Source organism: Cervus canadensis, chromosome 28 (assembly GCF_019320065.1).
Source record: "Cervus canadensis isolate Bull #8, Minnesota chromosome 28, ASM1932006v1, whole genome shotgun sequence".
Classification (NCBI taxonomy): domain Eukaryota; kingdom Metazoa; phylum Chordata; class Mammalia; order Artiodactyla; family Cervidae; genus Cervus; species Cervus canadensis.
The window spans coordinates 35,917,466-35,937,057 of NC_057413.1; the positions used below are offsets into that span (position 1 = coordinate 35,917,466).

At 38.2% G+C, this 19,592-nt stretch overlaps 1 protein-coding gene across 2 annotated transcripts in view; it reads left to right on the top strand.

The window, feature by feature from the left end:
* The window catches only part of COL21A1 (collagen type XXI alpha 1 chain), a 213,726-nt gene that overhangs the window by 67,088 nt on the left and 127,046 nt on the right, over positions 1-19,592 (top strand). For both annotated transcript variants that reach the window (XM_043449847.1, XM_043449846.1), the window contains exon 3: positions 3,453-4,004. In XM_043449847.1, the coding sequence (XP_043305782.1) occupies positions 3,453-4,004 (552 nt within the window). The remainder of the gene's footprint in view (positions 1-3,452; positions 4,005-19,592) is intronic.

The window sequence follows — 19,592 nt, forward strand, 5'->3', positions numbered from 1 at the left end:
ATCATGATATGGAGATAAAGTACCTACTCACAGGATTGATTACCAGGACCATCCTGTGAACTTATAGAGATAGCAAGATAATCTATGTAAATAACACAGGTGTATAAATGACTCAGCCTAGTGACAGCTCGATGTGTTGACTCTTATTCCACTGCCTGTAGGAAAGCTTGCATGGGAGAAGGAAAGCTGGGTTTTTTTGTTGACTGCACCTCGGGGCATGCAGGATCTTAGTTCCCTGACAAGAGACAGAACCTGCTCCCCTGCAGTGGGAGGTGGAGTTGTAACCACGGCACCACTAGGGAAGTTCCAAAGGCTGCTAATTGTAGTTCTGCAATCCAGGGCACCTTTTACAGACATCCTAGCATGCACACCGAGGAAACCAAAATTAAAAGAGACACACGTACAACGTTCATTGCAGCACTGTTTATAGAAACTAGGACGTGGAAGCAACCAAGATGTCCATCAGTAGATGAATGGATAAGAAAGCTGAGGTACACATGCACAATGGAATATTATTCAGTTATAAAAAGAACCCATTTGAGTCAGTTCTAATGATGTGGATGAAACTGGAGCCTATTATACAGAGTAAAGTAAGTCAGAAAGAGAAACACCAATACAGCATATCAACGCATATATATGGAATGTCGAAAGACGGTAACAATGATCCTATATGCCAGGCAGCAAAAGAGACACAGATGTAAAAAACAGACTATTGGATTACCTGGGAGAAGGCGAGGGTGGGATGATATGAGAGAATAGCATTGAAACATGTATATTACCATATGTGAAACAGATAACCAGTGCAAGTTGGACGCCTGAAGCAGGGCCCTCAAAGCCGGTGCTTTGGAACAACCCAGAGGGATGGGGTGTGGAGGGGGTGGGAGGGGGTTCAGGTTGTGGGGGGTGCACCTGCATCCATGGCTGATTGGTGTCGATGTCTGGTAGGGGCCACCAGAGTGTTGTGAAGTGATTGTCCTCCAATTAAAATAAATAAATAAACATTTTCAAAAAGTGTGTTTATATTCATACTTTAAAACTTACAAATATAAGCTCTCTATGATAAATGAATTAATGTTCCTCTAACAGTAAAAAACAGGTTTGGCAACTTGATTCAACTTGACTTAAAATTTATTGAAACAATAATGTTTAATGTTTGCAGAATGCTTTCATAGTTCACTCCACCCAAGCATTTCCACTCAAAAACACCCTTTGTTTTTGAGTGGGAAAAGAAATTCATAAACTGCACAGGCTTTGCATACATCTGGTTAGAGCTGGAGCTCATATTTGAACCCTGCTTTTCATCTTCAGTGGGCTTCCCTGGAGGCTCAGATGGTAAAGAATCTGCCTGCTATGCGGGAAACCCAGGTTCAGTCCCTGGGTCAGGAAGATCCCTTGGAGAAGGAAATGGCAACCCACTCCAGAATTTTTGCCTGAAGAATTCCATGGACAGAGGAGCCTGGGGGGCTACAGTCCATGGGGTCACAAAGAGTCAGACATGACTGAGCGATTAACAGTAACACTTTTGTCTTCAGTGCATTCCTTTCCTGTGACTCTGGTGATCCACCTCTCTTACAAGGGCATCTCTCAGAGTGGTATTTCATCTGGGGTTTATAAATGGCAGTACTTGCTTTTGTGTCCGTCCTCTTGGCTAATCTTGCAGTTATGAAATATATGCCCCATGGCCCTGGACTGGAGTAGAAAGGGCCAAGAATAACCCTGTACAAGTTTATGACCACTGAATCAAGTGGTACACAAACACTCGCAGTTCTAGGCACAACGAGCTTCATAGCATCAAAGAAGGGCAACCTCGAAGAGCCAGCAAACACAGCCTTCCTGTCCTGTCTCTCCCTCAAAACACCAATAAAAGCGTAACCCTATCATCCTCATCCAGCCTCCAAAGATAGCAGGAGAACTGAGTTCCCTTGGGTGGGACAGTTTGTCTCTGGGCAGAATCCCATTTCTGCAGTTCCTGCCCTGAAGTCTGGCGATGGTCCCCATGACAGAGGTTACTGAAAGAGTGTCTGTCCTTCACACCCCTCTGCATGGCGACACCACCTCATTCGAGTAAAATCACACGACTTAATCATCCCCTTTACAATGTTGTGTTGGTTCCTGCCATACACCAATATGAGTTTGCCATAGGGATGCGTGTTACCCCTCCCTCTTGAACCTGCCTCCAACTCCCATCCCATCCCACCTCTCTAGGTTGTCATAGGTCACCGGGTTTGAGCTCCCTGCCTCATACAGCGAAGTCCCACTGGTTATCTGTTTTACATACTGTAAATGTAAACGTACACAAATTGTAAATGTACACATGTTCTAATGCTATTCTCTCAATCTGTCCCACCCTTTCTTTCCTCCACTGTGTCTACAAAATGTCCTCTATGTCTGTGTCTGCACTGAAAATGAAAGTGAAGTCGCTCAGTCGTGTCCGACTCTCTGCGACTCCATGGACGGGCCCGCCACCCTCCTCTGTCCATGGAGTTCTCCAGGCAAGAATACTGGAGTGGGTAGCCTTTCCCTTCTCCAGGGGATCTTCCCAACCCAGGGATCAAACCCAGGTCTCCAGCATTGAAGTCAGATTCTTTAGTGTCTGAGCCATCGGGGAAGTCCTCCAAGTCTGTCTTCACTGCTGCCCCGCAAATTTGTTCATCAGTACCATCTTTCTAGATCCCATATATATGCATTAATATGTGATACTTGTTTTTCTCTTTCTGACTTCACTGTGTATAATAGGCTCCAGGTTCAACCAACTCATTAGAACTAACTCCAATGTGTTACTTTACATGACTGAGTAATACTCCATTGTGTATATGTACCACAACTTCTTATCCATTCATCTGTCAGAGGACATCTAGGTTGCTTCCATGTCCTAGCTATTGTAAATAGTGCTGCGGTGAACACGGGGGTACATGTGTCTTTTTCAGTTATGGTTTCCTCAGAGTATATGCCCAATACTGTGATTGTTGGGTTATATGGTAGTTTTATTCCTAGTTTTTTAAGGAATCTCCATACTATTCTCCATAGGGGGCTGTATCAATTTACATTCCCACTAACAATGCAAGCATCCATTTTTTAATCTCTGATTTTAAAGCAGATTCATTCATTAATCCTTAAAATGAGATAATTCAAAAATATCAACAAAAATCATAGCCCTCATTTATAAAGAATTTTCATGAGTTAAGCAGTGTGTCAAATTAATCTTCACAAAATTCTTATAAACTGCTTACTCTATCTTTTACTTTAAAAATTTTCAGCTTTATTGAGGTGTTCAACATAATTGATATGTAAAATTGTACGATATTTAAGGTATGCACTGTGGTGACTTTATATGCATACTCATTGTGAAAGGATTCCCCAGTCTGGCTAATTAAAAATTCATGCATCTGAAACCTTCCTCTTTTTGTTTTTTGTGTAACACATGTACACTGATGGTTTTCTTTCTCACTTAGGTTGTCGTACTGCTCCGACCGATTTAGTTTTCATCTTGGATGGCTCTTACAGTGTTGGCCCAGAAAACTTTGAAATAGTGAAAAAGTGGCTTGTCAATATCACAAAGAACTTTGACATAGGACCGAAGTTTATTCAGGTTGGAGTGGTCCAGTACAGTGACTACCCTGTCCTGGAGATTCCCCTGGGGAGCCACAAATCGGGAGAGAACTTGATGGTGGCCATGGAGTCAATACATTACTTGGGAGGGAACACACGGACTGGAAAGGCCATCCAGTTTGCCCTTGATTACCTTTTCGCCAAGTCCTCACGATTTCTGACTAAGATAGCAGTAGTCCTTACGGATGGTAAATCCCAAGATGAAGTCAAGGATGCTGCCGAAGCAGCGAGAGACAGTGGGATAACGTTATTTGCCATTGGTGTTGGGTCAGAAACAGAAGAGGCAGAACTTAGAGCTATTGCCAACAAACCTTCATCTACCTATGTGTTTTATGTGGAAGACTATATTGCAATATCCAAAATAAGGGAGGTGATGAAGCAGAAACTTTGTGAAGGTAAGCCTTAATATACTGTAGAAACAAGAATGACAGTTCCTTACAGTTTTGTATGACCTGTTCATTTATAGTGGGGGAGACAGTTATATTCAATGTCAGATGAGTTAAGTCAGAATTGAAGTGAGCACATATTTCTGTGTTAGAGTTATTCTGGATAAATTTTGTTTTGGGGAACAATTGCTTTCTTGTAAAATCTACAGTTGGAGGAGATAACAGTTTGTGATTTTTTTGTGTGTGTGTTTTCCTTTCAGATACAATGTGTTTATATTGTGGAGGTCATAGAAAGTTAAGATACATAAAGAATGAAAATATATGTAAATCATATATTATTGTATCACTCCTGTTAGCAAGATTTCTGCCTTTTTCATTCTAGTCTTTTTTGATTTCAGAGTGTTTGAGAGTTTATTCATGTGCCTAAATAAGGATGTGGTGTGTGTGTGTGTGTGTGTGTGTGTGTGTGTGTATGTGTTTATTCAGTTGTGTCTGACTCTTTGCGACCCCATGGACTGTAGCCTGCCAACCTCCTCTGTCCATGGCATTCTCCAGGCAAGAATATTGGAGTGGGTAGCCATTACCTCCAGGGGATCTCCCCAATCCAAGGATCGAACCCAAGTCTCCTGCATTGCAAGTGAATTCTTTATTGTCTGAGCCACCAGGGAAGACTGCCTAAATAAGGATAATATTGTATAAATAATTTCATACTCTACTTTCACATTATTTATACTATATTACTCTATGCATGATTTTAATATTCTATTAATATAGCATATAATCTTTTAAGATTATTTATTTAAATTTTCTCCATTTTTGTATATTTGGTTTATTCCTCACTTTTTCTAATACAAATAACTGAATATTCCTGTACCCAATTGTGAATGAGAATTAAAGAAAACAGAAAACAAATATCAAATTACTAACATTTTTAAAACTTTTGAAGAATCTTAAAAACTTCACTTGAGAAAAACAAACTCCCACCAGCAATGAGGAAGCCTTTGAAAATGTAGTGCTTGCTAGTCTATTAATTATGTTTACATCATTCCATAAAGCATGGGAAAGTTCCAGTTTTTGGTAAACATTAAACCTGTTAGAGTACAGACATGCTTGTGTTCACGTTATTTGGGGGGAGAATAATTTATTCATATCATTTATTTTTAATATTATAGGCATTTAATGTGCCATCTACCTAAAATCATATTCATGCAAATGGAAATGTTTTTTCCCAGTTTACCTACAAAAAAATCTAAAAGTTGTTGGTTTACTTTTCATAGAAAAATTTCTACATGATTATGACTTAGAAAATTTTCTTTGTATTTGAGGGGACTGTGGTAGAGAAAAACACTTCAAAGTTTTTTAGATTATCTGCTAATATTTTAAGAAACCACTTCAAAACAAAGAGCACAGAAAATTAAGTATTTTCTATAATAAAACTTTTAGAAAAGAGTCGGGATGGGGAATACATGTAACTCCATGGCTGATTCATGTCAATGTATGACAAAACCCACTGCAATGTTGCGAAGTAATTAGCCTCCAACTAATAAAAATAATTGAAAAAAAAACAAAAAGAAAAAAAAAACTAATAAGTAAATACAAATGCTCAGTATTCTTTTTATGATTCTCTAACAGTAAGACTGTGTTAACTTTTATTGCGTTGAACAGGTCAAAGGAATTTAGATTTTTAATGTGTTGTTGGATTAGTTAGAAATCTTTCACTTTGAAGTTAGGTATACTTCATTATTAAAATAAACTTTCCATGGTAAAATTATGCTTACCATTCATTTTAATCATAAAATATAAATTTGATTAAATATGTCTGTTTAGTATTTGCTTCACAGACTTTTCCTGAAGATCTGTATTTTGATAAATGCATTCTCTGTACTTAAATTTTTAAAAATACACATGAAAGAGTAGCTGTGTGTAAAGGGGTAAAGCTTCTTTCAGCTAAAATGTCTGATCTGTTAAAAAAAAAATCAAATTTGAAATCTTGCCAAATATTTCTTCATCCACACTCAGAAAAAGAATGTAAGTAATGTCTGTGTCTATTCAGTTCACATATTCACTGTACAATAGACATCTTTTAAAATGTACATTTTGAAGTTGTGCTTGTGGAAGATATGAGTTTTTTTGCACTTGACATTTCATACTGCATTACATTGTTGTTAATGCACTAAATTAATGCACTGCTGTATTTCAGAAGCCTCACATTATATATTTGTGTTTGATTATTTGACAAACTCACCTTTTTTTTTTGACAAAAGTTAACTTCTATTTTGAGGTGTTTACATATAAGGTTGTTCCCTTTTATATTTTACTGTTGTTGATCCAGGATGAACAAAATATTATCCACATCTTTGTTCCTGCATAGATTATTTCATCTTCATGAATCTACTGTTTCCTTGAAGGTGTATTGTTCAATATATTCCTTATTTCAAGACCACCTAAAAGTGATGGAAAATGATTTCTTTCTATAGCGGGGAGTATTTCTTTCAATTTGGGCTTAGTTTGCCCTTTTTCAGTTCTTTTGACTTGTAAAGGTAGGCTGTTTATTTGAGATCTTTATTATTTTTATTGCTATGAATGTCCTTCTCAGCACTGCTTTTGCGGCATCCCATATGTTTTGGTATGTAGAATTTTACAGTTTGTTTGTATCAAGATATCTTCTGTCAAATAAGTCAAATCCTTATTTGACTTAAGGATTGTTCAAGAGTGTATTAATTTCCACATATTTGTGAATTTTCCAGTTTTCCTTCTGGCATATTAATGAAAAATATTAATAAAATAAAATAATAAAATTATTTTAATATCATTCAGTTGTGGTTGGAAAATATACCTGGTATGATTTCGATCTTCTTAAATTTGTTAAGGCTTATTTATTTATTTATTTTAACCTAACATGCGACCTATCCTCGAGACTGTTTCATCTGTGCTTGGGAAGAATGTGTATTCTGCTGCTGTGGCCATGATGGGGGTGGGCAGTGTGTTCTATATATGCCTATTAGATTCATTTGGCCTATAGTGTTGTTCAAGTTCTTCTGTTTTGTTGACCTTCTGTCTGAATATTCTATTCATTATTAAAACTGGAGCATTGACATTCCTTATTGTTATTGGACTGCTGTCTGCCCTTTCAGTTTTGTCAATGTTTGACTCATATATTTGGGTGCTGTAATGTTGGTTGCATATATATATTTATAAGTCATATGTTTTGTTGGCAAATTAACCATTTTTATCATATATATATATATATATATAATGTCCTTCCTTGTCTCTTTTGAGAGATTTTTGACTTAAAGTCCATTTTGTCACCATTATTGTTCGCTTTTGGTGAACTTTTGTATGGAGTATCTTTTTTCTATCCCCTTACCCCTTTACTTTTATCCTATGTGTGTCCTTAATTCTAAAGTAAATTTCTTATAGACAGCATGAATATTATTTTTTAGAATTCATTTAGCTACTCTATGTCTTTTATTGGGGATTTTAATTAATTCACATCGGAAGTAACTACTGATAGGGGATGATTTAATATTGTCATTTATTAATTTTTTTCTGACTTTTTTTAAATTCCTCTTTTCTCTCTTCCTATTTTATTTTGTGTTTCATTGATTTGTGTAGTGACATGCAAATTCCTTTTTAATTTACTTTTGTATATTTTCTATAGGTGGTTTGCTTGGGGTTACTATGTAACACAGGCACGCCTACTCAGTCGTTTCTGACTCTGCAACCCTATGGACTGTAGCATGCTAGTTTCCTCTGATATAGAAAACATCATATAGTTATATCAATCTATTTTAAGTTAATAACTTCAAAAACTCTAATCTTTGTTTTTTTTCTGCTCCCTTTACACTTCTTAAAGATGCCACAAATTATATCATCTTACATTGTGTATCCATTAATATATTTTCACAGTTTTTTATATCAGAATTAAAAGTGATTTAAATATCACTGTTACAGTGTTACAGTATTCTGACTGTGTCTCTGTATTTACCTTTACCAGCAAATTTTATACTTGCCAGTGCTTTTGTGTTGCTGCTTAATATCCTTTCAATTTGAAGGCCCTCCTTAGTATTTCTTGTTAGGCAGGCCTAGTGGTGATGAGCTTTTTCTTAATCTAGAAAAGTATTTATTTTCCTTTCTATTTTGAATGACAGGTTTGCCAGGTATGTTATTTTTGGTTGGCAATTTTTTTCTTTGAACACTTTGAATATAGCATCCCATTCCTCTGTCGCCTGCAGTATTTCTAGCAGACATCTGGTGATTGGATTATGGGGTACCCTGCATGTAGTGAGTTGCTTTTCTGTTGGTGATTTCAAAGTTCTCTCTTTATCCTTGTGTTTGAAAATTTGATTATAATGTGTCTGGATGTGGATTTCTTTCAGTTCTTGAATCTGAATGTCTGCTTCCTTTCCTACATTTGAGAAAATTTTGGCTATTATTTATTTAAATAAGCTCTTCTTCTTTATCTCTTCTTCTTCTGCAGCTCTATAATCTATATATTGGTCTACTAGATGGTGGGCATGAGTCATTAAAGCTTTCTTCAATTTTTGTCATTCTTTAAAATTTTTGATCCTCTACCTGGATAATTTCAAAGGACCTGTCTTCGAGTCTACTGATTCTTTCTTCTACTTGATCAAGGCTGACTTTTAACCGCCCCCAGCCAGTTTTCTGGTTAAATTATCTGTTTTTCTGCTCCAAAGTTTCTGTTTTGTTCTCCTTTATATTTTCTCTTTGTTGATTTTCTCATTTTGTTCATGTGTCATGTCCTTGAGCTCATAGAGCCTCTCATGATGGTTATTTTAAACTCTTTGTGAGATAATATACTTCCCTTTCTTCAGGGTCAGTATCTGGAGAGTTATTATGTTCCTTTGATTGAGTCATATATTTCATAGTTTGGTTTTGAGATTTACACATTTGAAAAAGCAATCACTTTCCCAGTCTTTACCAACAGGCTTTGGCCAGTGGAAGTCCCTCAGCAATCAGTCTGGCTAGAGATTTTGAAACCATTTTCGGAGGGATGTGATTTCTTTCGGACTGTGTAAACCAATTTGTTAATTAGTGAGACAGGTTTCTTTTTCAGAAACTTATTATCTTTCACTCCATTTGGTATCTTCCTGTAACACTTCAAGTCCTCTAGTTTTACAGATTTCCCCCCTCTTCCTTGTTCTTAGTGGCCACCAGATGTCCAGGTGTGCTGGCTCCTTGTCAGCATCATTAGTCAGGTGAGACCAATATCATTCCCTCAGGCAGCCCTTTGAAAACCTGGGATGCTGGATGCACGCTCCACTCTTCTCTTCCTGAGGGAGAAGCTTCAAGTCATGTGTCTTCTCCTGACCATGCAGAGCCATATCACAACAAGCCACCCTCACACTCTTGCTTGTTCTCTGCAGTCCCCAGGCATTCAATTGATTCTGATTCCATCAGTGCTGCAAATGAGTCAAGGCAGAAACCAGTCTGTCCATCTCTCCAGTCTCTCTGAAAGCTGGAGCATTAGATGCAGGCTCCATCTTTCTTTCTTCCTCACTGGGGAGTCATTATAAGCAAGGGCATCTCTCTTGGCACTTATTTGTGTCATCCTGGAGAGGGAACTGATGTGAAATTACTCTTATTGCCTACACCAAGATGTTATTCTTATTTTTGCGCTCATCTGGGGAACTTCAACTTCCTGACTGGAATATGGAATGTTCATAAAGGTATTTTGGCCCATATATCATTGTTAAACCAGCATTTCACTTAGGGAATGGTTGTCGTGACTTTCTATTCTGCTATCTTGCTGATATCATTCTTCTGTTGTTTTTAGTTTCTGTTTGAGTCAGCCAAGCATGTTCTTATTTGAGTCAGTGAAGTAAGGCCTTGATGCAATAGAATGAGGAGGGAAAAGAAAGTGATTTCCCCTTGTGCTTTGGAAGGTACCATCCTTAAGTATCTACAAGGGCTTCCAACAGCTTGTGGCTTGAAGGACTTGATTTCAGGACCCGTATTTTGATTCAGGTGAGCTGAACTCGCCTGTGCACAGGAGAAGACAGTTAAAAAGGCAGGACCTAAAAACAGCCTGTGTATTCTTACCATTCCTTTTTCCACCATCGTGATTTTTGGATGAAGCAGGAAACGTATCTGTTTCTTAAAAGAGTATATGATGTGGACTCAGGAGGGACCAGAAGTCAGAAGGCAATTAGCTGTGCAAATGTAGCCATATGTTCTTAGAGTGATGAGAGGGGAGCGGGAAAGCGAGCTGGCTTCCCTAATTGGAACTCTGGCGTCTTTCATCCCAAAAAGCACTGGGGCTTTTTTCCTTCCAGTGCTTTCCACCATTGCTGTACTTTAATTTGGAATGATATTCAGGACTTCTGAATTTCTTTTTCTCTTGTTGAAACTATTCACATTTTGGATGACTCTTTGCTTGCAGATTGCTGGGTAATTTGATTATCTAATTCAAGGCATAATACTTACTAATAACAGCCTGGTATACTACTCTCCCCTACTCTGTTTAACTTGCATTTCAATGGAAGCCACAAAGGGTAAAGATACACATATTAGGAGTCATGGCCAGGACAACTGAGTTGCTTTTGGTGATAGTATTTTATGATTACATGATTTCATAACAAGCGTGTGATTAATTTCTCCGTCCTTACATGAAACTCATTTCCTTCCCTCTGCCTCTCCACTATTGGTACGTATGTGCTTGAATTCCTAACCACAGAGATGGGGTACAGGAAAATGAGAGGTGGGAGGTGGGGTGAAGTTTGGCAGATGGGATTTGATGAGGGGTAACATTTCATAAAACCTCATTGAATATTCAGGGGAGTCATTTTGTTTTCTATCTGTAGATTAAAAGAATTTAAATATAATCTGAATTGGTGACAATCTACATTGTCAAGGGCTAGAAGTGTATGCAAAAATATGGATTTTCCATTCATTTAATTAGAGAGACTAGAGCTATGTTTCTAATAAAGAAATATGATATGTTTATATTTCAAGTGAAAACCAATGATGAGTATTAAATTTGAAAAAGTGAGATGACTATGGTACGGTATGATTCAGAAAATATTCAAATTATAGCACACAGACCTTGCTCTCAGGGTTTATGATTGGATCTAAATGCAGCTGTGTACGTTCAGTTCATTATTTCTAGCAAAGAAAGAAATAGAAAATATTCAGGATAATTTTCTTAGGAATGTTTAAAGTGTATATAAGTAGCTCACTCTCCCATTCTTTCTCTCCCTCTAAAATGTTATTTATATAATACACATTACTTAATGACATATTTTATTATTATAACATCCTTTTAAATGATTGTTGGCATGCCCATAGGACTAAAAATTGTACAATCACTTTGGAAAAGTCTTTGACATTATCTATTATGGCAGAGCATACTGGTATCTTATGAAACAGCAGTTCTACTTCTAGATATTAATATTTAACTGTGAGAAATAAGTTCATATGTTCACCAAAAGACTATTCAAGAATGTTCATAGCAGCTTTATTTAAAGTTACCCCAAACTGAAAACAACTCAAATGATTGCTCACAGGAAAGGGGGTAAGTACATCATAGTATAATTCATACAGTAGGTCAAGGCATTTTACTGAATTGTAGGTTGTATCTTAATAAAAAAGTTAAAAAATTTCAGTAAGCACAATGCAATGTATATTAAAGTACTTGATAGTTCTTTCTATAAACCTGAGGCCATGTGAATATATATGATGGCCCAATCTCTGGAGTCAGAACCAGATTTGAATTTGGTTCTTGATTTGGTCAATACCACCAAAAAATTGATGCTTTTGAACTGTGGTGTTGGAGAAGACTCTTGAGAGTCCCTTGGACTGCAAAGAGATCCAACCAGTCCATCCTAAAGGAATTCAGTCCTGAATATTCAGAGGAAGGACTGATGCTGAAGGTGAAACTCCAATACTTTGGCCACCTCATGCGAAGAGTTGACCCATTGGAAAAGACACTGATGCTGGGAGGGATTGGGGGCAGGAGGAGAAGGGGATGACAGAGGATGAGATGGCTGGATGGCATCACCGACTTGATGGACATGAGTTTGAGTAAACTCTGGGAGTTTGTGATTCATGGTGTCGCAAAGAGTTGGACATGACTGAACTGAACTGAACTGTTTCTAAATATGATATTAGGCTAATTGACTGACTCCAACTTTGGTAATAGAGGCCTTATTTTCATTTCATTTCATTCATTTTATCTTGTATTTGGATTAAATAATAATATCATTTATTATCTCATACAGTTTCTGTGGATCAGGAACATGGGCAAAGCTGGGCTGAATGATCCTGACTCAGGTTCTCTTAAGGAATGCAGTCAGGATATCAGCTGGGGCGGCAGTCAGCTGAAGGCTTGACTGGGCTGGAGGTCTGCTTCTAAGGTGACTCACAAGGTTGGCGAGTTGGTGCTGTTGTTAGCAGGAGGTCTCAGTTCCTGGGCAGGAAAACATTTCCAAGGAACTGTTTGAGCATCCCTGCAACATGACGACTGGCTTCCCCCAAAGTGAGTCATCCAAGAGAGCCAGGAGGATAGCAGTGTCTTTCCTGTTGGTCACAGAGGTCAGCCCTAATAGTGTGAGAGGAAAGAGACCACACTGTATGTGTATTATTATCAGCGTGCTAGAGGCTAGAGCAACAGAGAGTCCTGTTAAGATGACTGGATGTCTGTTAAGTAAACAATAGAGTCAGCATGTTAAAATGATGCATGACTGTAATATTTAACAAAAGTTCTTCTCATTTAAGTTAAAAATGAAAAAAAAGAAGGAGTAAGCAATGAGTTATAGGAATGGGATACAGACTGTTGTCTGGATTTGCATAAAGGTAAAATGCATTAACTTTCTCCATCTCTGGTATTCAATCAGAGAAAGGAATAGCTTAATATTTCATCACATAATCAATGCTTTTAAAATGAAAACTGACAAAATTGGATGAGTTATTTTTGTAATTACCCTTTATTTTCTAAGCCAAGGATAGATTTCCATTCCTTATATTTTTCTTATTGTTGAAAAGTAATACATTTTATGTTAGTGAGACTACTCACTGGTGAAAAAGATTTTTACTTTTCTGGGTTGTGCACAAGTTGTTCTTGAGGCTAATTGGAGTTTATTGGTTCCATTGATTCGCCCCTGAAAGGAGTCTTATAAAAGTCTATGCTTGCTATGTTTGGCAGACATCTTCCTCTGAGGAAGTACTGTTGACTTTAAATCAATCTATATTTCAAGACAGTGGGCTTGCTTGCTGGTAAAAAGGATGAGATCATTTAATCTGTGATGAGAAAAGAAATTTTGTGAATCTGGGCTTTGGTAAATGGACTTTTGCTTAGATAATTTATTTAGGATTTGCTATTGCTATTTTATTGTATTTCCAATATGATGAGATGGAGTCTAAGTTATTACAGTCTTAGTACTAAATTGAAACTGAAACCGTGGTGGATGTGGCACCTTTTCTATGACTTGTACATTGCATGATAGTGAAGTCCCTGGTGATATAACAGACGTTCAGAAAGGCAAATTATTAAATTGCCACTGAATGTCATTGAGGAATGTGTGTCAGTGACACCTATACTCACATTTGCCTTTCCATTAAGGCCAAGTTCAATTCAGGAAAGCTTAAAGGAGCTGGCTTGCATAGATCTGAGCTGTAGACAGGGGCATCACAGACAACTATATTTTACTGGACTATTGGATCTAGATCAGTCAAGTTGCTTTCAGTCTCTGACTGCAAATCTCCATATAAAATTCCCCAGTTATCAATAAAATATGTGACTTCTGCAGAGGGGTGGCTTACAAACAATCTAACAAGTAGAATTGTATTGAATAGGCACTTATAAACTAGGCTAGGTGAGATCTGGAAAAATGTGTTCATTATTAATTAGTATGATAATCCCACATCTTGTTAACGTCTGGCTTCCCTGGTGGCTCAGTTCAATTCAGTCACTAAGTCGTGTCTAACTCTTTGCAACCCCATGGATTGCAGCACATCAGGCTTCCCTGTCCATCACCAACTCCCGGAGCTTACTCAAACTCATGTCCATAGAGTCGGTGATGCCATCCAACCATCTCATCCTCTGTCGTCCCCTTCTGCTCCTGCCTTCAATCTTTCCCAGCATCAGGGTCTCAGGGTCTTTTCCAATGAGTCAGTTCTTTGCCTGGGGTGGCCAAAGTATTGGAGTTTCACCTTCAGCATCAGTCCTTCCAATGAATATTCAGGACTGATTTCCTTTAGGATGGACTGGTTGGATCTCCTTGCAGTCCAAGGGACTCTCAAGAGTCTTCTCTAACACCACAGTTCAAAAGTGTCAATTCTTTGGTGCTCGGCTTTCTTTAGAGTCCAATTCTCACATCCATACATGACTACTGGAAAAACCATAGCTTTGACTAGACAGACCTTTGTCAGCAAAGTAATGTCTCTGCTTTTTAATATGCTGTCTCGGTTGGTCATAGCTCATGGTTGGTCATAGCTCTTCTTCCAAGGAGCAAGCATCTTTTAATTTCATGACTGTAATCACCATCTGCAGTGATTTTGGAGCTCCCCAAAATAAAGTCTGTCACTGTTTCCCCATCTATTTGCAGTGAAGTGATGGGACCAGATGCCATAATCTTAGTTTTCTGAATGTTGAGTTTTAAGCCAACTTTTTCACTCTTCTATTTCACTTTCATCAAGAGGCTCTTTAATTCCTCTTTGCTTTCTACCATAGGGTGGTATCATCTGCATATCTGAGGTTATTGATATTTCTCCTGGCAATATTGATTCTAGCTTGTGCTTCCTTCAGTCCAGTGTTTCTCATGATGTACTCTGCATATAAGTTAAATAAGCAGGGTGACAATATACAGCCTTGATGTACTCCTTTCCTGATTTGGAACCAGTCTGTAGTTCCACGGTCAGTTCTAACTGTTGCTTCCTGACCTGCATACAGATTTCTCAGGAGGCAGGTCAGGTGGTCTAGTATTCCCATCTCTTTCAGAATTTTCCACAGTTTGTTGTGATCCACACAGTCAAAGGCTTTGGCACAGTCAATAAAGCAGAAGTAGATGTTTCTTTGGAACTCTCTTGCTTTTTCAATGATCCAACAGATGTTGGCAATTTGATCTCTGGTTCCTTTGCTTTTTCTAAATCCAGCTTGAACATCTGCAATTTCTTGGTTCATGTACCGTTAAAGCCTGGCTTGCAGAATTTTTGAGCATTACTTTGCTAGCGTGTGAGATGAGTACAATTGTGCGGTAGTTTGAGCATCCTTTGGCATTGCTTTTCTTTGAGATTGGAATGAAAACTGACCTTTTCCAGCCCTGTGGCTCAGCAGTAGAGAATATGTCTGCCAATGCAGGAGACGCTGGAGACACAGGTTTGATCCCTGGGTTGAGAAGATACCCTGAAGGAGGAAATTGCAACCCTTTCTGCTATTTTTGCCAGGAAAATCAAATGGACAGAGGAGTCTGGCAAGCTATAGTCCATGGGGTCACCAAAGTCAGACAAGCACACACAGAAAGGAGTAGCTGGACATATGTAATTGTCCTGGTCAGACTCAAAAGATACACAGGTTTTCTGTCCCTGACTATGGTGGGATTTTAAATAGAACACATTTTTATGACCCTGATAAGACTGAATTACTTATATTACTTAGCCCTTAGATTTAACAGAAAGCAATTATTACTGTACCCTAGTGTTTAAAATAAGTTGGAGTGATCCATGCTTGTTTTAGAAAGCATTCCTTTCCTGAATACTCTCTGTACATATTGGGGTAAAATTACAACTGTTTAGTTTCCTGCACTTGAGAACTTAGATCTTGAGTTCTTTTTCTTTTTTTGTCCTTGCTCCTAAATGTACTTCTTCAAACTAACTTGCTTTATCTAGATTGTTCAACTTACCTGTTGTGGGTATTATCCTCTGACTGACTCTGTTAGCATTTGATTTTCTTGGTCCTTAAAATAACTTCCAAGTTCCAATTTTTATTTCCAATTTCCAATGGAAATTGGTTGCATGCTAAAACATACATCTTTTTAGGACACTATAGAAAAGTTAGTTTTTTACCTTTATTTCCCTGGAAGGTTTTGATTGGCAATCAAAGTAGCTTTTTATTTATGGAAACTTTCTTTTACCTGTTTCCTATAGCTGCTGCTAAGTCACTTCAGTTGTGTCCGACTCTGTGCGACCCCACAGATGGCAGCCCACCAGGCTCCCCTGTCCCTGGGATTCTCCAGGCAAGAACACTGGAGAGGGTTGCCATTTCCTTCTCCAATGATGAAAGTGAAAAATGAAAGTGAAGTTGCTCAGTCGTTTCCGACTCTTAGCGACCCCATGGATTGCAGCCTACCAGGCTCCTCGGTCCATGGGATTTTCCAGGCAAGAGTACTGGAGTGGGGTGCCATTGCCTTCTCCTCATTAAAGCTGCTGCTGCTAAGTCACTTCAGTCGTGTCCGACTCTGTGCGACCCCATAGACGGCAGCCCACCAGGCTCCCCCGTCCCTGGGATTCTCCAGGCAAGAACACTGGAGTGGGTTGCCAGTTCCTTCTCCATTCCCATAGCTAGGTGTATGCAAATACGCAAACTGCATTTGAGCATTTTAGCTACATTTTACTTTTTAGTTCCTGTGTGTAAGGATATTTTATTGTTCTTGTAGGCGAGCAAATAGGGAAGAAAGATTATTCCTTCAAGAAAATATGAGGGTACCAGGGGCTGAGAAGAGAGAAACATGAGGAGTTATTGTCCAATGGGTACAAAGCTTCTATTTCTGAAAATTGAAGCTTTTCTGCTTTTGTGGAGTTTTCCTTGTTTTCTTTTCTGGTTCCCTGGAATAGTGGCAGTAGATATACAACATTTGAATATACTTAATGGTAGTGAATTTACACTTAAAAATAGTCAAAAGGATAAATTTTATGTTTACTTTACAATTAAAAAATTGAAAGCCGATAGAAAAATAAAATGTAAATATTTAAATACATTTTCCCTAATGAGGGGGCTTCTCTGATGGCTCAAGTGTAGACACGGGTTAGAGCCCTGGGTTGGGAAGATCCCCTGGAGGAGGGCATGGCCAGCCCACTCCAGTGTTCTTGCTGGAAAATCCCACAGACAGAGGAGCCTGACGGGCTTCAGCCTGTGTGGTTGCAAGGAGCTGGACACGACTGAGCATGCATGGTCACTAATGAGATGTGCTGGATGTTAATGAAACCATGGCTACAGTGTGATTATTAATATACATTTTTGATTTCATGCATTGTACCACACTGTTTCCTATACAATCCTGGGGATTATTAATAGAATACAGTGCAAAAGATTTGATTATAGAAAAAGGATGAACACAGTACTTGCTTTATTCCCCACACTTGCATGCTATTTTGAAGTTATGAAGCATTTCCACATACATCATCAGACGAGCCCTGTGAAGGAGAGCATTATTCTCACTTCACAGATGAGGGGCCAGAGGCTCGTGAGAGGTTAAGAGCAAGGCTTTGGTCTAAACCTCAGATCCTGATCTTCAGTTGGAGCTCTTTGTCTAATATCTTACAACTTCTCTTTGGTAAAACAAATCAAAAGAGCAATTCAAATCTGAATATTCTTATGATATAATGTTTAACACATTTTCTTTTCAAATAAGCTTCTTTCTTTTGCAATTTTAAATCAAATGCATTTGAAATGAGGCTTCATGTTGTTCTGTATTAGCCTGCCCCCTGCCAGGAACAAATCTTGCATCATAATGACAGGAAGAATTTAATTTATTGATTTATGATTTCAGTTATGTAATACAGCATTAGTACCACATTTATTCCCTGCTTCTTGTGTTTTCATGTGAAGGAGCTTCAGCCAGATTAGCTCTTCTTTTAATAAGTTGTCTTGATTTTACATTAAAATGAGTTTTTAAATGATAAGAAATCTAAGTTTTAAGTAGAGGTGAAAAGACAAATTAATTCAGTAATGTAGTAAAAGAATAATATTTGTCAGAACATGGATTATTTCAAAATGTAAAGATGGTTTAATAGTGAAGTCCAATTTGTCACTTCTCTGTTCAAAGTTCACTTGAGTTGGCTCTTTTCTAGGTATAGGCAAAGTTTTTTTGGGAGTTCTCATTCAAATCAAAAGCAATGCTGCAATGAGTGTATAGATTGACCTTTCTCCACCTTCTTTCACTCCTTACCACTAATGAGAAAGTGCGTCTCCGGATAAGGGCATCTGAGAAAAGCAGATGGTCATGTTGGCAAAGTGCCTTTAGCTTTTTCTTTCTGGATGGATAGGCGTGTGAAGCCGGAGCTCCCTTTTCTCTTTGGTCCTGTGTGAGCTTATGGGCAAGTCCTGTTCCTCGGGTGGTTGGGGAATGAATCAGACCTGCTGGGCTGCCAGGCCGGGTGGTAAATTACAGTTCACTGTCTCATCAGACTCACTGGATCACACCCCTAACCAGCATCTTCTGCTTGCAAAGTTTCTATATCTTCTCATTAGCTAAGCTTCCTAGAGGAAGAAGAATGTGATTGATTAGGTCCTTCAAAACTCAGCAACCTCTGATCTGAGAGGAAAATACCCCTCCCTTCCCAGGGATACATCTGATTCTATTTATATCAAAACTTAATTTTATTTGCAGTATTAGTGATCCAAATGTCCATCAGCAAGCGTATAGATAATTGTGATATATCCGTACAACGGACACTAATCAGCGACCAAAAAGAATGAACTACTGAAACAATAGCCAGAGTGGATCTAAAATAATCATGCTGCATGAAAGAAGCCAGACAAGAAAGAGGACAAACAACATGCTTCCATTTCTATAGAACTGTATAAAATTCAAACTTACCTGTAGTGACAGGAGATAGTGGTGCCTGGGAATGCGGATGGGATTGGGATAGGAGTGGTGATCAGAGCAGACTGCAAGGAACAGAAGGATGCTTTTGGGCCAGATGCACATGTTCATTGCTTTGTCAGTGGAGACAGGTTCACAGGTATATACATGTGTCAAAACTAATCAGATTGTAAACTTTATGTTTGGTTTATTGCATACTTTATGTTTGGTTTATTGTATCTCAATTTACCTCAGTAAAGCTATTTAAATAGCAAAAACCCAGAACTTCCCTGGGTGTCTAGTAGTTAAGACACCAAGCTTCCACTACACAGAGCGTAAGTTTGATCCCTGGTCAGGAACTGAGACCCCCCCCATGCTGCGCTCTGTGGCCAAAACGAATAAACAGACAACTGCAGCCAAAGAAAGCAAAAACAAAATAAGAAACAAACAAGCAAGCTAAAAAACAACTCAGCATCCTCAGACCTGAAGATGCAAATATCCATATCTTCTCAGGAATACATCTAGTTTTATTTATAACAAAACTTTAATTAGTTTCAGCATTCTATGGTTCAAGTTATGAGAGTATTATTGACCTAATAAAATCCATCCGATTACTTTTTATTATAGGATAAGTATGATACTGTTCCCGCTCTTTAATGTTTTTCAGGAGAATGATTATCTTAAAGCACATTTTGTGGAGTTTCTTCTTTTTATATTCTGTTAGCTGCTCTATAAAATATAGGCAGTCAGGCTCAGTGTGTATATTATAGGATGGCCTTGGAAGAATCTGAAAATGTTGCAACATTCCTACAGTATAACAGCTTAATAGCATTTCAAC